This window comes from Lissotriton helveticus, chromosome 2_1, assembly GCF_964261635.1.
Source record: "Lissotriton helveticus chromosome 2_1, aLisHel1.1, whole genome shotgun sequence".
Lineage (NCBI taxonomy): Eukaryota > Metazoa > Chordata > Amphibia > Caudata > Salamandridae > Lissotriton > Lissotriton helveticus.
The window spans coordinates 704,101,051-704,125,267 of record NC_136059.1 but is presented as its reverse complement, the minus strand read 5'-3'; the positions used below and the strand labels follow the sequence as shown (position 1 = coordinate 704,125,267).

The following is a 24,217-nucleotide window of genomic DNA, read 5'->3' as shown; positions in this document are numbered from 1 at the left end:
TCCTCATCCTGGGATCATCGCCCCCCGCCTGGGACGACTCCTGGTGGCCCCCTGCCCTGGGCACCACCCCCAAGCCAACAGACCACGCACGAAACCTGGGCTTCATCCTGGACTCCTCCCTCTCGATGACCAGACAAGTCAACACCGTATCGTCATCGTGCTTCAACACCCTGCGCATGCTCCGTAAGATCTTCCGATGGATCCCCACCGAAACCAGGAAGATGGTCACCCAGGCACTCGTCACCACCCGACTGGACTACGGGAACACCCTCTATGCAAGAACCACTGCCAAACTACAGAAAAGACTCCAGCGCATACAGAACGCCTCCGCACAACTCATCCTGGACATCCCTCGCCACAGCCACATCTTGACCCACCTGAGAGACCTGCACTGGCTCCCCGTCAACAAGAGGATCACGTTCAGACTCCTCACCCACGCACACAAGGCTCTCCACGACATGGGCCCGAAGTACCTCAACAGCCTCCTCACTTTCTACACACCCACCCGCCAACTACGATCGGCCAGCCTCGCCCTCGCCGCCGTACCACGCATTCGCAGAGCCACCGCTGGAGGAAGATCCTTCTCCTACCTGGCGGCCAAGACTTGGAACTCCCTCCCCATCCACCTACGGCTGACCCAGGACCACCTCTCCTTCAGGAAGCAACTCAAGACCTGGCTTTTCGAGCAGTAACGGACCCCTCCCCCCAGCGCCTTGAGACCCTACTGGGTGAGTAGCGCGCTATACAAATGCTGATTGATTGATTGATTGATTGATTGATTGACTTTATCGAAGGCCTTCTCTGCATCTAGTGCTATGGCTACTGCTGGTAGCGGTCTCGTTGAGAATTGTTCTAGTACGTGGCAGAATAGCCATGTGTTGTCGATAGCCATCCGGTTTCTCATAAAGCCAGCTTGGGTGTTACTTAATAGTTTGGGTAGGAACTTGTTCAGTCTGGCCGCCAGTATTCTGGCGTAAATTGTAGTCTACATTGATGAGCTATATGGGTCTGTAGTTTTTTGGAAGTTGGTGGTCTTTGCCTTCTTTCGGGATAACTATTATTGTTGCTTCGGTCATGGATAGGGGCACCCTACCTGAGGATGCTGTTTGGTTAAAGACCTTTTTCATAGATGAGGCTAGTTGGAGTAGGAAGGCTTTACAGAAGTCGGTAGTGTATCCGTCTGGGCCGGGGGCCTTGTTCTTTTTCAGGGATTTCACTGCCATTTCTATTTCCGTGCGGGTGATTTCTTGAACTAGTCTTGCCTTACCTGCTTGGTCTAGGTGGGGAGTCTCAGTCTGTCTAGGTATCTTGAGCATCCTCCTTGTCTAGTGTCTTATCCGTTTTGTATAACTCTGAGTAGAAGTCTTTGAACGTCTTGAGGATTTCCATATGTCTTGTGTGAGTTTTGTTATGTGCGTCAGTGATTGTTGAGATCACTACTAGGTTGCGTTTGTGCTTCAGGTATGAGGCTAACAGTTTCTCTGCTCTATTGGATTCGCACAGGTTGAAAGCTTTGCATCTGTTGAACCACAATCCTGCTCTCTCGCTTATGATTTTATTGTACTCGTATTTGTGTGAAGTTAGGGTGTGTACTATTCTGTTGTCATGTTTGGCGTTTATGAGGTCAAACTCTAACTTTTTTATCTCCTTCTCTAGTTGTGTTATCCTGAGGTTCATTTTCTTGTGTATTCTTGCTTTAATATTGATTATTTTGCCCCTGATCGTTGCTTTTAGCGCCTCCCATAGTGTGTTAGTACTAACCTCCCAGTTGTCATTGTTAGCTTTGTATTCGTCTATGGCTTCCTCTATTTCTTTTTTGTTGTTCGGATTCGAGATGGTGTCGTTTCTAAAACGCCATCTTCTGGGGATAGCTTCATTATGGCAGCCGCTTAGTTTTAGATTGATGGCTGAGTGGTCTCAAACTAACCTTGGTTCGATCGCTGATTCTTCGATCAAGTGTGTGTGGCTGCCTGAGATTAGGATATAGCCTATCCTTGAGTGTGATTTATGTGGGTTGGAGTAGAAAGTGTAGCCCCTCGTGTCAGGGTGTTGTAGTCTCCACGCGTCTTTGAGATTGAATTTGGAGCATATGTTCTGTAATGTCGCGTGGGAGTCGGATGGATGATATTGGCAGGAGGACTGTCTGTCTATTAAAGGGTCTAGTGGGATGTTAAAGTCACCAGCTACAATGGGGAGCTCGTCCTGTGGGATTTTGGCTAGTGTGTCAGCTACCTCCGACCAAAATGAAGGGTCGACTGTGTTGGGGCCATATAGGTTCGCTATATGGAGCCATTCCTCTCCTCTTGAGAGATTTGTTATAAGTAGTCTGCCCTCCTTGTCGTGTGTGTGTGAATCTATTGTTAGCTTTGAACCTTTGGAGACTATGGTCATAACCCCCCTCCTCTTTTTGTCTGCTGGTGAGCTCGCTACCTGCGCAATCCAGTTGGCTTTGAGTAGCTTGGCGTCCTCCTCGTCCAGTTTAGTTTCTTGAAGGGGCACTATATCCCTTTTGGACTTTGCTAGATATTCCACTATCTTCCTTCGTTTAATGGGATGGTTCAGGCCCTTGACATTGAGGGATGTTATTTTAAGGTCCGCCGCTAGGGTGAGAGTTTTGTTATTGGCCATTTGTTTTGCCGTGGTGCAGTGGTTTTATGTGCCCAACACTCAAGGGTCTGTATCGTGGGTAATTATGTAGCCTGGTTATGGGCTTTGAGACTAGTAGAACAACACATGCATTGGTATAAGAGAATTGAAAGAAGAAAAGAATGGAAGATGAAGAGAATAAGTACCTGAGATGTACTGCAGCTCCTCCCCCCTCCCCTTGGCCCACCTCTCTCCCACCCGTCCCTCCCCCCCATTTCACTAGAACACAGAAGGTGCGACGGCAGGATTACCATTCCGCCTGCCGGAGCTTGAATGTCTCGTAAAGTTCAGTTGTAAACTCCCTTTTCTTTTAAGGCTTAGGTCTGGTGTATGAAGTAGCTTATATGGGTTGCACCACAGTAAAAGGATAAGCTAAGGTCCCTGAGTTTTCCTTTTGTCTTGTTCGGTCCTTCTCTCTGATTCTATGTTCTGGTCCGCTGGATTTTTCGTAGTTTCGTCCGTGGCGTGAGGTAGATATTGCTGTTTTTTCGGGGGCCGGACCCCTAAAATGTGAGGTAGTGGCAATGAATAGTCTTTTGGTGGCCCCTATCCTGTTGTTTCATTCGGCTCCCCCCTCAGTATTCGGCTCCTGTGAGGGGCCTCTCTTAGCTGTGCCAAGAAGAGCGGTGTCCATGGCCTCAGTCGGTGGTCCCTCCAGGTATCTGTGCAGCTCTTGCGGGTCTGTGAAGAAGAGGCTTTTCCCCTTGTCGATTATTTAGAATTTTGCAGGCGCTACAAACGAGAATTGGATGTTTCTATTTTTGAGTTGCTGATGTAGGGCTAGGAAGCCTTTCCTGGTTTCCACTGTGGGTATGGACTAGTCTTGTGTTAAGTTGATTTTGTGATCTTTCCAGTTGATCTGGTAGTTCCTACGTGCGAAGTTAAAAATGTCCTCTGTATGTTGTGATCTCAAATGCTTGCATATGATAGGTCTTGCGTATTGGGACGCCGGAGCCTTGGCCGTAGGCACTCTGTATGCCGTGTCCAGTTCGAATTGCCGGGTGAACTTTAGGTTGGTCAGTTTGGGGATCAGGTCCTCCAGGAATGTGGAGCAAGACCCCGACGTATCCTCTGCCCCTTCCGGGATCCAGAGTATTCATATGTTCCCTCTGCGGTTTCTGTCCTCCATCTCCGCGGTTTGCTTCTGGAGGGAGCTCGTCGCTTCTGTTAGAGTCTTCACTTACCTTCTCGTGTTTAGGCCAGAGTCTTCTGAGTCACTTATCCGTTGCTCCACCACTGTCAGCCTGATGTTTACTGAGTTCAGGTCTGCTCTGACCACTGCAATCTCTAGCTGGATTGATTCAATGGTGAGCATAGTGCTTTTCGCCAGGTCGTGCACCTCCGCTAGTTTTTTGAGGTTCGTTTCTAAGGTACTATTTATATCTGGTTTTTGTTTGATCGGTGAATCTGATATCAATGGCTCCCCTTTGCTCTTCTTCAATTGTTGCTGCTGCAGCCTTAATTCTCTGTCTGCCATGCTTCTTGTCATTCTTGGTTGGATGGCTCCTCTTTACTGCTATCTTGGTATTCGCCTCAGTGCTTTGTTTGTCTAGCTACTTTTGTCTCAGTCTTTCTCCCACTGTTCGTTGTTTCCGTCTTGCTCGATTCCCCACCTGGGGGGTATGACCGCTGCTCTTGTGCCCTGTTTGAACCGTGTTTGTATTGCATCTTATCTTCTCTTATTTCTTGGAGCCTGGATCCCTTTTCGTTAGCAGTGTCTTTTAGAATGAGCCTTCCCATGTCTCCAGTTGATGCCCCTCTCTCCGGGTCCATTTAGCTATTTAATTATGTTCAAAATGTCCTTTAATGGTGGTGAGACGATTTTGTTTCCCGGCAAGAGTGGCTTCTTTCTCCCCTCCTTCTGTGGTGTTGCTGCTACTCTTGTCTTGTTAGAGCTCGCTTTCAGTCCCCTTTGCTTCTGTTCCCTTTGCTTGTTTTTGCCCTATAGGTTCTTCTCGCTCATAACTAATTTTACCCTAGAGCTGTTCAGGTTGTTCCACCCCCCTGCGTGTTTGTGTGTGGTAGCCTTCTGCTTTTCTGCAGGAGATGGCTCTCGATACCGGAGCTCAGGTTGTTCGCCGTATAGTTTGTGGTGTTACAGGCTGTCCTCGAGTGGGGCTGTGTGTGCACACCTTTTTTGTGGTGCAGCCCTATGGTCTGCGGGGCTGGGTACTGACTGTTGGTGTTGAGGGTAGTTGCCCTTTCTCCCCCTCTGCCTTAGTTTCAGTTCCTAGGGCGCCACTTCGTGCCTAGTGACGCTCTTTCTGCTACGCCTTTGTTTATTCTGTTCCACTCGTCGCCGGGTGCTGCCCAATCTTGTCGAGCGTGGGTACTCAGTCTCTCCCTCCACATTAACTACAGCTCCTTTGGCTCCATTTTGTGCCCTTGTCCCTCATTGTGTTTCGTCTGCTTCCACTCTCGAGCGCTCTGCAGACTGCACGGAGGGTGGTAGAGAGGTAGGGACCGTTGTCTTTTGGCGATGATAACTTGTGGGGTGTCAGCGGTTAGGTTATGGGCAATCGGGAGCTCTTCCTTAGTGCCACCCCCGTATGTATCCCACTGCGCTCCCATTGTTTCTGTTTCTGTTTTGTTTTTCCACCTGTCTCGGTACGCGTGGAGGCGTGCGCTGGGGCGGGTTCCCTCTGGTGTGTCCCGGTACGAGGAGGGGGCTCTCAGTTGCTAGCTGTGGGTTCCGGGTGTATGCCACTCCCCCCTTCTACCTTTCCTCTACTTTCGTTTTCTGGCTGCCCCACCCTGCGCTCACCTCCAGCGCCGTGGCCCGCGTTTTGTGTCCTTCTCCGCTTGCTGTCTCCTCTGGTGCACAGGTCTCGTTGTTTACCCACTGATCTTTACACAGTTTGTCTCATCTTTCATGTGGGCTCAGGGTTCTTTTGTTTCTTTGTTTGTTAGGTGGCCGCCATCTTGCTTCCAGTAGTCTCGGAGGTGGCTCGCTTTCTAGGAGTCTTTTCCCCCTCATCTGTGCCTCCTAATCTGTAACGGGGTGATTGCATTCGGTGGTGCTAGTGTTTCGGAGTCCGCTACTGTCTTTTTTAGGATGTCGGTCTTGGCTTTTCACAGAGTTTTCCATCCTCGCTAGCTCCGTTACGGCGCATCGGCAGGATCAGGCAGCCATTAGCTCTGCCGTCCAAGCCACGCCCCGGGTTATAGATTTCTTACCCACAATTTATGCTGTGTTTGTTTCATTAATTAAATGGGAAATTAAATTCAGAGTATAACTTTACTTACCTTATTGTCACTGTACATTCCCTGGAAATTAGAAAATTAGAACACTTTGCAAGAGAGTGAAGATAGATTTTGCCAGTCTGTTTGTGCTGTTCCACTCCTCGGTGGCTTTAAAAGTAGAGCAGACAGACTCGAGACGACCCACACATTCCCAGCAAATAGATAATAGCTCTACTTTTTCTTCCCAGACAGTAACAGTGGATTACTTTCTTTTTACTTATATCATCATATCTTCTGAGAGTTCTGGTTAAACACTTCCCCTTCTGATCCCTGGAGGTTGATAATTCTGTTTAGTACTAAAATAGGGCATCCATATACATCTAGAAATTCAGCATGGATCTTATCGCTCTTATCAATAGAGTGTCAATGATTGGAAGCAATAGAGCCTAAAAAAATTATGTAAGCCCGATTAGTTGCCGATTGCTTTTATGCCCACATTGTTTACATTGGTGTCGTAAGAGAAAGATCTAATAAATATAACTTCTATTTAAGATTCTACAATCTGCTGTTTTACATTCCTGATCTACTCTAGTCATCCACTTGTAAGAGACCAGTATCTTGGTGTTATCCTTGATCACAGTGAGATCATTGGCTACAGTGTAATCTTGCAGAGCCAAGGACATATGCTGCAAACCAATAGGGGTTATGTCCAGCAGCGCACAGCCATCTGCATATACTATTTTCCTATGCATGTTTAACCCATCTTAGGACAAAATGAATTACAGCAGTTCAGCACAACAGACAAATCTACTAAATATCTGCATGAAAAGGTCAATGCCAGGTAATTCCTGATGGGGATCTTTGAAGATAATTTCCCAGATAATTCTATTTGAACATGTACCCAATTCTGAGAGGGCAACAGCTGAATAATTGATAACAAGTCCAAGGTTATCTTCCAGCGCCTCAGCTTACTCCCCAATGAGTCTGTTTACAGAATTGAAATCTGCCGTAAGGTCTACAAAACGATACCAAAGGGGATGATTGACAGAGCGCTTGAGCAAATCAAACACTCACCCCCAGTCAACTGATATGGGTTTAATCCATCATCATTCTTTATCTCACTCCACCACCCCAGTTCAGACATGGCCATATGCAAATCAATCTCAACCTGTGCCTCATGGGAACAGTCCAGCCTGAACTGCCAAGCCATGTCTTCCCTGGACCGGAAACAAGCATCCTGGGACCAGTTTCTGGCTAATTAGCCGTCATCAGACAGGCTAGCTTGAATCTAGAGGCAAAGTGAGCAAGGGACCCACCTCTGGGCATACCCTGCCCACTTAAGGCGAACAAAGCAATACCAAAGGGGGTGATGGACGGAGTGCTTGAGCAAATCAAACACTTACCTCCAGTCAACTGATCTGGGTTTAATCCATCATCATTCTTTAGCTCCCTCCCCCCCCCCCCCCTCCCCAGTTCAGAAATGGCCATATGCAAATCAGTCTGACCCTGTGCCTCATGGGAACAGTCCAACCCAAACTGCCAGGCTGGACTGTTCCCATTGGGAGCAGGGTCAAGAATGATTTGCACATGGCTGGGTCCAAACTGGAATGGCTGGGTGAGCAAAAAAACGATGGATTTAGGCCCAGATCTCTGTACTTGGGTGAATGTATGACATTGTTCTGCATTCTGTCCATCAATAGTTATTTTTTCATTTGTCACCCCGAGTGGGACGGGTATGCTCAGACGTGAGTCCTGTGCTCTCCATGCCACTGGAATCAAGCTATGCTGGCTGAAGAGGGGTGAAAACCCAAAACCGGTCCTAGGATGCTTGTTTCCAGTCCAGGGAGGACCTGGCCTGGCAGTTCGGGCTGGACTGTTCCCATTGGGCGCAGGGTCAAGACTGATTTGCATATGGCTGGGTCTAAACTGGAGTGGCATGGTGAGCAAAAAAACAATGGATTAAGGCCCAGATCTCTGTACTGGGGTGAATATATGACATTGTTCTGCATTCTGTCCATCAATAGTTCTTTTTGCATTTGTCACCCGAGTGGGACAGGTATGCTCAGACATGAGTCCCGTGCTCTCCATGCCAATGGAATCACGCTATCTTGGCTGAAGAGTGGTGAAACCCTGAAACCAGTCCTAGGATGCTTGTTTCCAGTCTAGGGAGGACCTGGCCTGGCAGTTCGGGCTGAACTGTTCCCATTGGGCGCAGGGTCAAAACTGATTTGGAAATGGCTGGGTCCAAACTGGAGTGTTATGGTGAGCAAAAAAATTATGGATTTAGGCCCAGATCTCTGTACTGGGGTGAATGTTTGACATTGGTCTGCATTCTGTCCATCAATAGTTCTTTTTGTAAAGTCTGCAAAACAGCAATAGAAAGTTTAAATGCTCACTGGGCCACTTGAAGACCTTCACAACACCGAGAATTATCAACTGTGAAACACAATGGCTAAAATATTGTTGGTTTTACTGCAATCATTTGGTGACTTATCGGCCCAATACTCAAAAGTAACAAGAGGATTTTTGTGAAGATTTTGTTATGGTGTTGGAAAAAAAAAAACATTAATCAGTGACAGATGGGGTGTGAACATGAATCGTTCTTAAGTATGGGTTTTGCTTGCCCTCCTCCGTGCCTCAGGGTCCTTCCAACTTGAAAAACCATGTAAAAATATGGATAATTAGGCTGCACACCAATATGGGTTACAGCCCGTATACACCTTAGTAAACTATCAGGGCCTGCTGTCCTACTTGGATTTCAGGAAAATATTAACTCTCACCTTCTCCTGTGGAGATCAGTTCTAAGATCTCAGAATCCTGTATGTATACGTTGGCTTGCCCCCTTGGCTATTGGACCTGCAGAAACCCCTGTCAGGATCCCAGCCCAATGGTCGTAGTTAAGGCATGTCTACATTTATTCATATTAACCAAAACTTCCAAATGTGCTTATGCTTCAGGATTTCATGCATGTTTTTCTGTTTCCTTTCATACATATTTGAGATTCAGATTTAATTAGCTTGTAAGTCAAGTTATCTTTTGCATTTTGAAACGTACATGCCTATCTGTTACATCTTCTTAGAAATGTTCTATGATTGAACCTTTCTCTATCAAAGAAGGTTTCATTACCAAGTTTGTATATTAAATTTAAAATGAGGGTCAATGAGGCCATAAAGTGGTCTATCAAATACTCCTTTATAACATTCTGAAGCAATTAATGAATGGATGTTCAATTGTTGGCTCTAGGGCTTGAATCACTGTGCCTCTAAATTCCATGATATAGTCATGATTTTAGAAAAACTAGCAAAAAATAATTATTCCATGATACATAAATTGAATGGATCTCCAGTTTTTCACAAGTCACCTCTTTTGAGACTTGCAAACCTTGTTCTTTAATGAAGCAATGATTTAAATGGTGGGATTGTTTGGGTGTGTGATGTAAATTCTCAGCAGTCATGAGTCAGTGAGATGAGACTTGCGTCTTAGATAATTGACGAACAACCAATTTATGAAAAGCACAGGATAGTGCTGCTGCTGTTCAATACATTGTTGACCATAAGTATAAAAATCCCATTAAGTGTAATGGGGTAACCCTGTCAACCTCAGAACCTGGGAGGGTAATTAAACAAACAACATTGGTTCTGTCGGAGAGAAATGATTCAAATAAACATAGTACTTAATACATATATATAGTCATAGTATCCCATGGAGGATATATGCAAAAATTGTACACTGACCACAAATAAAGGAATAAACACGTTTTTGGTTATTCAATTTTTCAAAAGTTTCTTTCAATTTTTCAAACTTTTAGTTTCTTTAATAAATCAGATATGTTGTCCAATGTACATAAAAATAGATAGGCTGTGAATATACAAAGTGCGAATGTCGTGACTGGTGACTAAGTGTTATACGTGACAAGACATAAATACATGAAACAAAAAAACTTTTTCAAAGTATGCAATGTGTAGCACAATAGTCACAAGGAGGTTTAAATTGTCCCTTTTGTTCAGTTGTGCTTTGTGCAAACTGGTATATGACATAGAACGTCGACGTTTCGACCCTGGGTGATGTGTTGATTTTTGCACATCTAGGGCGGGTCTTCATCAGGACTGGAGAGTTGTTGGACAGCCTTATTGTTAGGTGTAAGATTTGTCTGGTCTTTAAAAGATGATTGTGTATGTCAGCCGACAAGCACCTGCTGGTGCAGAATAACCTTCCAGAAACATTAAGAACCAGTGAGTCTTCAGGTGCTTGTCGGCTGACATGCACAATCATCTTTTAAAGACCAGACAATTCTTACACCTAACAATAAGGCTGTCCAACAAGTCCTGATGAAGACCCGCCCTAGATGCGCATAAATCAGCACATCACCCAGGGTCGAAACGTCGATGTTCTATGTAATATACCAGTTCACACAAAGCACAACTGAACAAAAGGGACAATTTAAACCTCCTTGTGACTATTGCGCTACACATTGGATACTTTGAAAATATTTTTTTGTTTCATGTATTTATGTCTTGTCATGTATAACACTTAGTCACCAGTCACGACCTTCGCACTTTGTATATTCACAGCCTATCTATTTTTATGTACATTGGACAACATATCTGATTCATTACAGAAACTAAAAGTTTGAAAAATTGAAAAAAACTTTTTAAAAATTGAATAACCAAAAAACTTGTTTATTCCTTTATTTGTGGTCAGTGTACAATTTTTGCATATATCCTCCATGGGATACTATGACTATATGTATGTATTAAGTACTATGTTTATTTGAATCGTTTTCTCTCCGACAGAACCATTGTTGTTTGTCTAAGTATAAAAATCAGCATTATTATATACCATAGTAACACTCAGATGCTTTCTAAAAGGATGCTTACCTTTGCTGCAGCACCTGCTCCACTTGCCTGTGCTCCTGGTGGTTGACTGGTGCCAGGGCTTGTAGGGCTCGCAGGGCTTGTGGGACTTTTGGGACTTGTAGGACTTGTAGGTTTTTTCTACAAAGAGATACATGATCATGGTCAGTCTATGTTTTCTTGACTTTATCATGGGGCACACATACATGTTACAAAGGCATTTAAACAATATTATTAACAATGAAACATAAGGTCAGTACATTCACGGAAAAGGCGAATAATATAAAAAAACAAGTCTAGTACCACAGCATTCAACTACCTAGGTATTCAGTATTTAAGTGGAGGAGGGTGAGTTTCAAATACTGGTGCCAACCTTAAAAATGTGTGTGCAGTCAAGCTTCATGGGTGAGGGAGTCTTACTTACTATAATGAGCTCAATATATACTTGCCTGAGTTTTTTCAGAAACCTAGTTCTGAAAACCACCAAGCGGCAAGATATGCAGTGGTTTAAAAAACATTATCACCAACTTGTGCTTGATGTAAAAAGCGTACTGGAAGCCTGAGATGGTTTGAGATTATGTTTCAATACATGAACCTATTGTGACATTAAAAAAGCAGTGGCTAGCATATTTTTACCTTTTTAACTGAAGGTTCTGGGTAGAGGGTAACGGTAGCCAAGACATGAGGATGCCTCAGACAAAACTTTGAGAGGCACAGAAACAGTTATTTGACATTTGCTGAGCTCTACATGTTGGACCCACAGTTAAATTCACACAACACTTTTGTGCACCTTAGACGCATGTAAAATGTGCGTCTTGTATGTATGGCAGATAAGAGGGGTGTCTTCTGGGTACGTGTGGTTATGAGCTGCATCCTATGATGTGAAAGTAAGCTGTACCTATAGAATTGTTCTTTGTAGAACTACAGGACTTATTGGCTATTGTTCCATTGCCTCCTGTTAGACAGTGCCGGCTGTCAACAAACCCAACATAACCAGTTCAACCAGCTCTAGTTATCCATGGTGAATATGTTATTTACACTGCAAGTGACTGGAGATGTGATTCCTAAAGAGGTGGTGAGTCCAGATTGGTTCATGCCAAAGAACACACCTGCCTGTGGACTACATTCCCAGAGGAAGGTGACATGCTGTAAAGAAGTGCAGAATTAGTGACGGGAAAGCACCATAACAAACCTATTGATAATCAGATCGATAAGAACAAAGAGCCATGGCCTGAATGGATGTGAGTCTCAGGGTGTCCAGTTTATTTCATCAGCAGTGTCTTGACATCTGATTGACCAACCTTGCTTAAAGGCTGCAGAGCAACAACTCTTAAACCAGAATCACTGGCTTGAAATGAACGGTTGGATGAACAAATAAGCATTACAATTCTGATTTACACTCTGCAGAGTGACCGACCTCAAATAAGATGCAGCTGCAACCAAACACCTTACATATCGTAAACTAAAACAGAAGGGTTTGCAGGGTACCTGGTCATTCTGCTTAAAATGCTATTTTTATGCACTGCCCAGAGTTCTGCTGTACACTTCACTGACCTCAGCAAAGGGACAACCGTCCATTACCCACCTCATTTTTCTTCAGCATTTGTCTATTCTGCCCACTAGTATTGTCTGAAAAAAGTTTTGGTGAAAATGCTGGCTGGCACTTAACAGCTTTCCAGTAGAAAGCTAAGATGTAGGTGTTATGCTGTCAAAAGCAGAACACAGCACAGAAGTGTACTGATTGGCTATCTCACGTGAAGTCTGACTCTCAATGGAAGACATGGACTAGGTCGCCAAGGCTTCTTGGAAGCTGGTACCTTCTTTCTCTTCCACCGGAAGTAGTGTTCATGAAAACCACTGCATGGATGAAAAGAGAGAGGGGATGCTTTGGACAACTGGGTATGTGACGTGGCTAATAGTTGATATATTTTCAACAGTTACTATTGGGTGAGCATGAGATTCGAGTGTATATATTAGGACATGATCAAACTGTATGAATTTCATTGACCCCATGGTAACCAAAATGACCAAAGTAAAGAGGTGTCATATGCCTATGAACTTGGGTTGCCATACCCCTCTCCTCTCTGTCAGCCCACAACAGCACAATGTATGCTTTTGTGCTTAAATTGCAAAACTCTGGGGTTAGGTTGTGAGGTAGATTTTATGTGCAACAGAAAAAAGATGATGAAGCCACCTCCTCTTTTTAGCTCGAGCCTGGACGGTGCATGCGCTGCTCTGCGAGGCATGCTATATTGAAGTATGGCCTTTAAGCCCTGCCCACTCTCCGCCCATATTTGTCATTGGCTTGTGTCATTGTCCTTCGTAAATGCTGGCTTCTAATTCCTTATTAGGCTTCTCAGTCTCTCCTTAGTACCGACTTGTCTTCATTTGTAATCTCCCATGAGGACTGGCCCTTTTACTTCGGTTGTTGCACGGTACATCTATTTAGTCTACAAGCACTATTTTCTTTAATGTGTTTCTCCTACTGCAGGCCCTACATGCTTTCCTGCAACATTCAGCTCATTCAGAGTGCCATGCACACTTTCACTCTCGCTTTTACAAAAAAAAGCATTTGTTAGTCAACTTGACAAACAAATGTTTTTTTTTGCTAAAAGTGCCCCATACCGCACTTTCACTTTAATAGCTGCAGCGGACCTTTCTTTAGACATGGCTCGTGTAAAAAAAGGGGCATGGCCTCTATTAACGTAAAAGCGGAGTATGGGGCACTTGTAAACAACAAGCATTTGCAATGCAATAGGTCTCCCATTTTAGAAACTTTGAACTATTGGTATTGTAAATGACAATGCCTTTATTATTGTAGTTTTTTTAAATACATAAATAAAAGGCATTGTCATGTACAATGCCAATAGCTCAAAATCTCGCAATTGCAAGAGCTATTGCATTGCAAATGCCTGTTGGAAAAGTCACATTGGAACTACAATTGAATATCTACGTTCCCACAACTGGAAGTTGAACTATTACGTTGAATTTACTAGTAATCGGTGAATAAGAGCAGAAACTGTGTTTCTGCATTTTTTCCACATTTAGACGTGCAAAGTTAACACTAACATTCTAGTGGTGTAAAAAGCACAGATTTCCCGAGATGTTTTGTGGATTACCTTATTGTTTTGATCTTGCTACAGTTTCAGCTGTCCGTCAAACAACAGCATTCTACACAATACTACGGAAAGAGGACTTTGTATCAACCTTTGCTAGTGATTAGATGGCTTTTTTGTCAATCTCAGTTAGCTCCTCTTTATTGGATGGCTAACCTCTGTATTCAGTTTTTGTATTGATCCTTGAGGTCTAGCATATTTTGAGTGGATAAGGTTTATCTTTCTACTGCTGATGTTATGGCCATATGTCATTCCTCTCCCCACCATTCTCCCAGTCCATGGTGGTAGCCGCTACTGGATTTGCCAATGTCAGATGCTTTTCAGAAATGCCGGCATGGCAAAACTAATAATGACAACCGGCCATGTAAAAATTAAAGGAAACATTATTGTTTGATTGAAGACGGCTTCCGCAGTGTGTGATGCAACATGTGTTGTCACGATAACCATGTTTTCCATACTTTAAAAAAAGGCAGCCACATTGTGTTTTCGTGTTGCATGGTCAAAAGACGTCACACACACGTTGTTTTCTATACTTTTAAAATTGCCACAGAGTTGCATGGCACAAAATGATGACTCAATGCATGTCATATCATGCAACTCACAACCCTTCTTAAAGCATGGCAGACAATGTTTTCTATACTTTTAACATGGCCAGTTACCTCAATTGACTATGCCAATAGTGGCTCAAATAAAACTGTAAATGAAAGAGGAATACGAAGCAGCCTTTAACAAAAGCTTGGTCTACCTTAATGAACTACATTTATCTTCTGTCAATCTTTAAACACACAACTGCAATAGAAAACAAAAAAAAACATTACCCCCCATTATCCTGCTGAGATCTTCCAAAGTCATGTAGATGTTCTGCCACACTTGCCGCCCTCTTACCTACAATGCCATTGTATCAGATGGATCATGTCCAAGGTCACACTGGCCTGGCCTGCTTTAAGGCCTGCTGGGCCGGTTTTTACTGATGATTTCCCTGGTATTAAAATAAACCTTTCAAGCTCAATCCATGCACAAGTTCAAAAATGCCCCAACTTTCAAACATGGGTCTCTTTTTTACACTAACTGATTTACTGGTGGGGGGCATTTTAATGTTGGTGCCCAGGTCTATTTTACGTCCCAGACTGATGACGATCATGTCTCATCAATGTAAATGATAAGATGGTTTGTAAGATGCACATACCAGTGATCCTCTGGTTTTAGAGTCAGTGAGATATCTGATTGTTTATTTTAGTGGTAAAAGCTATCTCATGTTTGTGGGAAATTGGTATGCATGGTCTGTTGATCTGTGTATTATTGATGTTTATAAGTGGATGATTTGTCTGTCACTGATGTGTATGATATGATGGTATGTGTGTTAGTATTGTGTATGACCTGATAATTTTTGCGGTTGTACCATTAATGATCCGCCTTTTATTAGTAAATGGTATGCAGCGCCTGATGGTTAGTTTGTTAGTCACAAGTATGAAATGATGGTTTGTGGTTGGTGATGTGAATGATCTGCTGGTCTGTGTGTTGCTAATATTTACGACCAGTCCGTTTGCATGTGTTAGTGCTCTATATTAAGTATTGTTTTCTGTATTAGTGACTCCTATGCTTTGATGGTTTGTGTTCTAGTGACATGTATGCTCTAATGGTGTGTGCTTCAGTATTGTATCCAATAGTCAAGCTCCATGACAGCCATTAAATCCATGAGAACCTGGGTATGCAATTAAAGAATCTTCGTGCGGGAGAAGACCGGAAGCATCTAATCAAGAATTGGACAGCAACTTGCTTACCCTTATTGCAGGGTTTTTGACGTGTAGACTATATATATTTTTTTTCTTCGTGCCTTACACTTAAGGATTTTGCATGTACTGGATTGACTCCTAATTGAGACACTGTATATCTTTAGGGCGGAATTAGTGTTCTCTTTGCTAACATTTGAGTCCTGATGAAGTTCCCTCCGTGGAACGAAACGCGTTGGCTGATGTCCATCTTTTACTACCAACTATAATAAAGTGATACTTTGAATATATTTAGATGAAATCGACTATATCCTTGGTGCACCTTCCACTTTCTACAGAGACTGTTTATCTGGTTACCAGTGGAGCTTTACAGCGGCAAGCTCTGGAAGTGTTTGCACAGGACTCTTAATGCTCATGAAAACTGGGGTGATGTGCTGAACTTTTGGTCAGCTGTTGAAGGGAGTGTCTTTTTGTCTTTGTAATTAAAAAGACAACACTGTTTCACACAGGTATCATATAAACGACAATATAGTAAGTGAACACAATTATATCAAAGATCGTTCAACCTGACAGACTTCTTGGAGTTTGTCAGTTCCAAGGAGTCTGGCATGTCTAAAAATCTTTGATATTATTTTGTTCTCTTACTATATTTTCGTGTATATGATACCTGTACAAATCATTGTTGAAGTCTTTAATAAATATTGTATCCAGTCTCTTTATCAGTGGTGGTTTCTCAATTAGGGCTCTTGGGCAGAGCTCCTCTGAAATTCATACGTTTACCTAAAAAAACATTAAACAGATCGATTTATTAAGAGATGGAATCATATCTCTTAACAAATCGATTTATTTAATTCTGGTCTGTCTGTCCCAGGTTGCCTAAGCTGCCTCACTCTGGAGCAGGAGATGGATGTCAGGCAGTAAATCAACTTTCTGCAATGTGAAGCAAGATGCAGGACTTACCTTTCTAAAGCCCTTTATTGTCATTGTAGTTTATAACGGTATCCACTGTAGGCCGGTAATACATCACGGTTTCAGGTGTCAGAGTCTGCATCTCTGCGTGAGGCCAGACGCCCATCATTCACAAGCATGGATTCCACCCTTTCCCATTCGTCTCATGGTAGGACTGAATGGAAGCATGTGTCATTTGGCTCCTTATTATCGATAATGGTAAGTGTTATAATGCTAATCTTTTGTTATGTTTATTGTGCTGAGACCCCTTGTCATGCTAACCTCTTCCACTGTGACACCGCAGGCTCTGGATGCAGGCTGCTGACCACTTTATAACTGGAGCTACTGTATTTGTTCCCCAGCAAAATTGATCCATAAGACGATAAAGGATTTTTGTTCCCTTGAGCAGTTTATCCAAAAATCAGAGTCAAAGGGAGAAATATGTGCTTCTAGTAAAGGCAGGTACATGCTGTATGGTATTAAAACTAGCCCCATCTCTATGCCCTTAACATTAATGCCAAAAAACATGGATTGACTTATGACCAATGACTGCTAAAACATTAAGGTAATGCATGCCAATGATTTAGTACCTCTTTCCTTTCACATTGTACTTAATCTTGCATTCCCCAAGCATGTTAGATATTATTATAGTTCAATCAATCAATCAGTGTATTTATAAAGCGCGCTACTTACCCGTGGGGGTATCAAGGCGCTGAGGGATGGGGTGCTGCTACTGCTCGAAGAGCCAGGTCTTGAGGAGTCTTCTGAAGGTGAGCAGGTCTTGGGTCTGCCGTAGGTGTATGGGGACGGTGTTCCAGGTCTTGGCGGTCTTGGCGGCGAGGAAGGAGAAAGATATGCCACCGGAGGTTGCTCGTTGGAAGCGGGGGACTGCGGCGAGGCCGGCGGTGCGGAGCTAGCGGGTGGGGTGTAGAAGCTGAGACGTCTGTTGAGGTACGGCGTTGTGGAGGGCTTTGTGTACGTGGGTGAGGAGCTTGAAGGTTATCCTCTTGTTGTCGAGTAGCCAGTGTAGGTCTCTCAGGTGGGGAGTGATGTGGCTGCAGCAGGGGATGTTGAGAATCAGTCGAGCAGAGGCGTTCTGGATGCGTTGCAGCCGTCTCAGGAGTTTGGCAGGAACTCCTGCATAGAGTGCATTTCCGTAGTCCATCCTGCTGCTGACGAGGGCCTGGGTGACCGTTCTTCTTGTTTCGGTGGTGATCCACTTGTAGATCCTGCGGAGCAGGGGGAGGGTTTTGAAGCAGGAGGAGGAGACGGCGTTGACCTGCTTAGTCATGGCGAGAATGGAGTCGAGGATAAATCCTAGGTTGCGGGCGTGGTCGGTGGTGTCGGGGCTGTTCCCAGTGTGGTTGGCCGCCAGGTGTCTTTCCAGGCTGAGGGGGTGGATCCAGGATTAAAACCTCCGTCTTGTCCGAGTTCAGCTTCAGTCGGCTGTTCCTCATCCATTCGGCGACGGCCTTCATTCCTTCGTGGAGATTGGTTTTGCCGGTCCAGGGGTCTTTGGTGAGGGAGAGGATCAGCTGGGTGTCATCGGCATAGGAGATGATGTTGAGGTTCTGCTGTCGGGTGACGTGGGCGAGAGGAGCCATGTAGATGTTGAACAGCGTTGGGCTGAGGGATAAGCCCTGGGGTACGCCGTGGATGATCTCGGTGGCTTCGGAGCAGAAGCGGGGGGAGGCGGACGCTCTGTGTTCTGCCGGAGAGGAAGGATGTGGTCCAGTCCAGGGCCTTCTCTTGAATCCCGGCGTTGTGGAGGCGTGTTCGCAGTGTGTGTTGGCAGGCTGTGTCGAAGGCTGCTGACAGGTCCAGGAGGAGGTCCTGTTTCTCCATTGTCTAGCAGGGTCTTGATGTCATCGGTGCCGGCGATGAGGCGGTCTCAGTGCTGTGGTTGCTGCGGAACCTGGACTGGGACGGGTCCAGGATTTTGTCCTCCTCGAGGTAGCGGGTCAGTTTTTGGTTGACGATTTTCCTGATGACCTTCACCGGGAACGGGAGCAGGGAAATGGGTCGGAAGTTCTTGAGGTCCTGGGGGTCCGCCTTGGGCTTCTTGAGCAAGGCGTTAATCTCGGCGTGCTTCCAGCTGTCCGGGAATGTCGCTGTCTCGAAGGAGATGTTGGTGACTTTCCGGAGATGGGGTGCGATGGCTGTGTTGACTTTGTTGAAGATGTGGTGTGGGCATGGGTCTGATGGCGACCTGAAGTGGATGGTGTTCATGATCTTGCGGGTGTCGTCGTCGTTGATGTTGGTCCACGAGAGCAGGCAGTTGGAGTGGGTGGAGGTCGGAGGGCGGGAAGACTCGGTGGTTGTCTGGGCGGTTGTGGCATTGAAGCTGTTGTGGATGTCGGCGATCTTGCGGTGGAAGAAGGTGGCCAGAGAGTCGCATAGGTCTTGCGAGGGTGGGATGTCGTTGGTGTTGGAGCTAGGGTTGGAGAGTTCCTTCACGATGTTGAAGAGCTCTTTGCTGTCATGTGCGTTGTTGTCTAGGCGGTCTTTAAATGAGGATCTTTTTGCGGATCTGATGAGGTGATGGTGTCTGCGGGTGGCGTTCTTGTGGGCTGTGTAGCTGTCCTGTGTTCATTCGCGAAGCCAGTTCTTCTCCAGTTTCCGGCATGTTCGTTTGGAGGCCTGGAGTTCTTCGGTGAACCAGCTGGCTTTCTTGGTTGTGCGGCTGTTGGAGGGTTTTTTGAGCGGGCGTGGCTGTTGGCGCAGTCGTCAATCAACTGTCTGAAGAGTCGAGCGGCAATGTCGGGGTCGGCGGGTGGGTTCTGGGCGAGGGCGGCGGTTAACTGGTTTTCGGTGACTTTACTCCAGCAGCGGTGAGGCATCTGGTGGGTGTGGTGGTACGTGGTGGGCTTCCTGAAGGTGAAGTGGATGCAGCGGTGGTCGGTCCAGTGGAGTTCAGTGGTGTGGTTGAAGGAGATGTGGGGGCTTTCAGAGAAGATGGGGTCGAGCGTGTGGCCGGCGGAGTGGGTTGGTGTAGTGACAAGTTGTCTGAGTCCGAGGTTGGCGAGGTTGTCGATCAGAGTATTTATGTATCGTGAGATGGTCAATGGTCTAGCTGAGGAAAACGGGGAATCAGACGGCAAAAATGTCACCTGATAGTTCTATTAATGTCCTTTTGATTGCACTCCTCTTTCTTGAGAAAATGTAGTACTAGAAAATGTGATTTATATAACGAAATACATCCCATTAGCACAATATTAAGACATGATCACTGGCACATAAAAACAATCCAAGGTGGTTGCCGATGCATCAATATGCATCTGCACACATTGGAGGCCATCTTGGAATTTCCTTTTCTAATAAAGTAAAAGCATTCCAAGACATATACATATGTTTGCGCATGCGTGCACATGCATTGTGATTGCACCGGCTATTTCGCTATTTTTAAAAACTTTATGGTTCCAAGCAGCCCTACTATCATTTTAGAATGATAAATGAAAAAACTAAAATATAATATTAATGCCGCACAAAGAAATGGAAATGAAAGTCCCAGTAGCAGAGTGCAGCTGCAGGACCCTCCCCATCGCAAATTAATTTATTTGGATTCAAAGGGCTGGGGAGCAGAGAGGTGTTACACATCAAAACAAAGAGTGGTGATGTCAAGGGAAATGAGGAGTTGGGAGAGAGAGCATCCCTTGGAGTGCTAAAAGAAAAAATTAAAAAGGAGGTCCATCATGTCAGGAGTAGAAGGATGCCACTTATCCTAAAAAGCGCATGGTAAAGAAGCAATGCTCTAGCAATAGGCCAAATCAAGAATTGGGAGGAAAGCCATTAAATATAGAGCAATACACTTAGATAGACAAGGAACCCAGCCGATCATGACCTAGGGGCTCACACGAAGGCCTCTCTATGCATTGTTTATTCACAATAAGTCTTCTACAACAACCAGATAAAACTGCTCGTGGGCGAGATCTAAAAATCTGGGCTGCCAAGAAACGGATATAAAGGGTGACAAGACAAGTGTGGCCAGCTGCCACTGGCGACTGTTGAAAATTACAGTAATGCTGTCCGAGATGCACAGTGGGTGAGGAGGCAGAGAGACGGGGTGAAGGAGGTGAGGGGTGATTGAATACAATTCACCTTCTTCTTTAAATCTGTGCTATCTGCTTATTTACCCAGGACCGCTCTAGAGTGGTGTAACCGCACTGGTCGCTGACTTGGGGTGGGGAGTCCTGTTTGCAATTATATTATGGTTTTAAAAGCACCTGCTACAGCGTTCCTGGCCTCCAACAATTTACAGGCAACAATAAAAATGTCAAGATAACACCAGTGATTACTGTTCTTCCTAGAGAGAGATTGGAGGTTTGTCTAGTGGGATTTTCTGACTCATGATAAGGTAGCGCAATGGCTTAATAGGGCTGCTGCAAAGAACATGTCGCCTTCAGAACATAAAGTGCATATAATGTAAATAGGTCAGTGGGTTACTCCTTTTGTCTGAGAGATCCTTTTAGTACTTGAAGAATATAAGTTAAAGTCCTACCATAGAACAGTGAGCTATTAAACTATACTACCTACCCGTAAGGATGACATGTGACCCCCACACCTTATAGACCTCTGTCTTGTGTAATATTTCCTATACACTGATTAACACACGCATGATTGATTGTCTCCGTGTAGCATGTATGAAGTGCTCTGACACCCTACACTGGTATGAGTGGCGCTATAAAACGAATTAAATGCATATGAGAGAGAGTGGTTATGGAGATTTGAGGGGCACTGTTAAAGCGTGGTAGTGAGGGAATCCATGGCGAGGTGGTCATTGGGGGGCGCCAACAAACATTGTCGCACTGGGTGCCACCAGCGCTAAAGTCGGCCCTGTATTTACCCATGGGCTTGTGCCTTAATCTCGTCCTTCATTGTTAATGGCCCCGGTTTCATTATACGTCCAGTCAATGTTAGGACTCCTGGTACCTCCTGGACAAACTTATTTGCTATAGCTCCACAGATACGTCAGTCCATGTTTGCTTGTTAGTTTAAACACTGCCAAATAACCCAGGCCTTCTAATTAGAACAAATTCAAACTCTTGCTGCTGACAGCTGCCATTATCTCATTTTCTATGTTAAGACCTATTCCAATGCCAAGTAAACGCGAGTGTAGGTAACCAGCTGTTCGTGAAAGTATACATTACCATCCATACCCTCAGAATTAGATGGGCGGAGGAGAGGCAGGCCTAACACTGTAATGCAGGGAGTGCAATGGGTTTTAGTGTGAATGAACAGAAACACATTAAAAAATTAGTGTCCTGGATTGACATCTGTTATTACTAAGAATAGCCTGAGGGGTCTTTCTATCCAAACACTGTTACCAAGTGGCCTCGTTGTATAGAGGAACTACAGACCAGCTACAGGTTTCTCTTTGACATCTCACTCACCTAAGGATGCACATCCCACATGAGCAATTGACCAAAACATCGGCTTTAGATGAAACGCCACCTTTGTTCGGAAGGACTGCATATGCGCTTACCTATACCCAGATGGAAGTCAATACACTGCGTTTCTGTTATGGACATGCAATAATAATGTATCCAGAATATATATTACCACAGTGAAGGGAAGGTAACAATAGGTAAGTATAGATTTACTATTCATAGGGGCACATGCATCAACCTATTTAGGAAGTGCAAACGGTGCGAATCGGTAAATTCGGCCGTTTGCGCTTCCTAAATACGTTTTTTGGGATGCATCAAACACTTTTTCAGAATTCGCATTTTTTGCATTTCTTAAAAATGCGAATGCATTTAAGGAATCTCATTTGTGCGATTCCTTAAATGCAATGCATCAATTTAAAAAAAAATGCGAATGTTGAAATTGGAAGTGCAAATTAACACGAGGTTGACCCTCGTGTTAATTTGCGAAAATCTTTCAAAATGCAAAATAATGCATTTTTTACACTGTCATGTTACAGACACACATGTCCTTAGGACATGTGTGTGTTGAAACATGCACTTTCAAATACATTTCAGGGGTGCAGGGGGGGTCCTTTGGACCCCCCCTGCACCCTTGTAATGCATCAACAAATTGCGAATTCGTAAATGCCTTCCCATTGACTCCTATGGGCCTTTCGGCCCATAGGAATCAATGGGATTTGCGAAAAAGCAGTTAGGGATTCGGTATTTATTTGCAATTCGGTAAAAATTGCGATTTTTACCGATTCACAAATAAATACCGAAAATAATGATGCATAGCATTTTGCAATTCTTAATTTGCGATTCGGTAATTTTTGCAAATTAAGAAATGCAAAATGTATGAATGATGCATGTGCCCCTTAGCTTCATATCTACAATAATAGTATATATCTTCTCGCTATGTAGGTGTGGAGTTAAGAATAGTAAATCTTATCTATATATACTTACCTTCATGATAGGTTGATATTCTGAAAGTGATACTATTGCAGGTCGATAATAAAAAAATCGAAAAGTGGTAGAATACCACAATAATAATGTCCATTTTCTCCCCTTATGATGGTTACAACTTATTCATTTTCACTTGTCTAGTGTTACTCATGGCCACTGCTAAAGAGAAGGCCCCCCTTTTCCACCTACTCTACTCCGCACTCCCTACTCTCCATCACATCTAACTAGGCCTGCAACCATGCCACCTATCTCCAGTGAAACACCCAGCTTGACGGATTTTGTTTTAGGCCGCTCTCCTAGATATCATTGTTATTTTATTAATTTTCTCCGCTTTACTATTCCATTCATATGACTTCAGAATCCCAAAATATGTATTTATTTTATTTATTTCTTTATTTATTGATAAAGTTTTGTATAGTGCGAACATGGCCCAGATGGGTATCAGATTGTTTCACACTTTGGAAGGGCAGGAAATAATAAAGGGTAAATCCAGAGTCATTTAAGTATGCAAGCAAGAACAATGAGAGAGGGGGTATCAAAGAACATCACATTTAGCTAGTACAATAGCGTACTGGGAGGAGAACAAACATTACTTATATGAGTATAGCAGACGACTCTGGGCTTCACAGGTGTTAGTTCAATACAGTAAATAATCAGGGAGCGTTGAGTAAAACAGACGAGCCATAACCATTTAAGGCAAGAACTTGTTGATTAGGATTATTTTTACTTCCTTTTTAGGTCTCGCCCTGCGATTGCAGGCCAAAGGCCTGCAGTCGCAGAGCGAGACTATTGTCATCATTCCGGCTTTCAAGGACTCAAGGGGAGCCGGAGAGGACAACAGACTGTCACGCGCACGCAGCAGCAAGCACGCAGCAGCAGCCTGCCAGGATCAGGTCACGCGCTCCGATTCCGGCAGGCTCTTCACAACACACATACAGCCCCCCCCATACACACACACATACATACATACAGAACCCCCTCCCCTCCCGCATACACACACGCCCGCATGCACACACATAGCAGAGAACCCCGGCACTTACACACACATCCCCTACCTCGTCTCGGCGTCTTCGCGCTCCCTTGCCCCGCTCCTCTGGTGTGCGCGCGCACCACTAGTTTCGATTCCCGCGTCGGCTCCTCACCACAGGTTTCTATTTAAACAGCCAATCAGGAGGCAGAACTCCTTGCAGACATGCTCCCTCTCTGGTCCGTTGTCATTTTTAACTGCGTCATGTTTACCTTTGTCTAGTCCTTCTTTTATGTCTTTGTCTCTACACCCTTCCACCAGTTAATCTTTAGAGTAGAGCTTTTCTTGTCTGTGTTGCTATTATGATGTATCGCAAAAAAAAACAAGCGTCGGCGGCCGCAGA

At 44.5% G+C, this 24,217-nt stretch overlaps 1 protein-coding gene across 15 annotated transcripts in view; it reads right to left on the bottom strand.

The window, feature by feature from the left end:
• CAST (calpastatin) overlaps positions 1–24,217 on the bottom strand; it is a 685,784-nt gene that overhangs the window by 486,089 nt on the left and 175,478 nt on the right. For all 15 annotated transcript variants that reach the window (XM_078675414.1, XM_078675406.1, XM_078675407.1 and 12 more), the window contains exon 3: positions 10,707–10,823. In XM_078675414.1, coding sequence (XP_078531540.1) covers positions 10,707–10,823 — 117 coding nt within the window. The remainder of the gene's footprint in view (positions 1–10,706; positions 10,824–24,217) is intronic.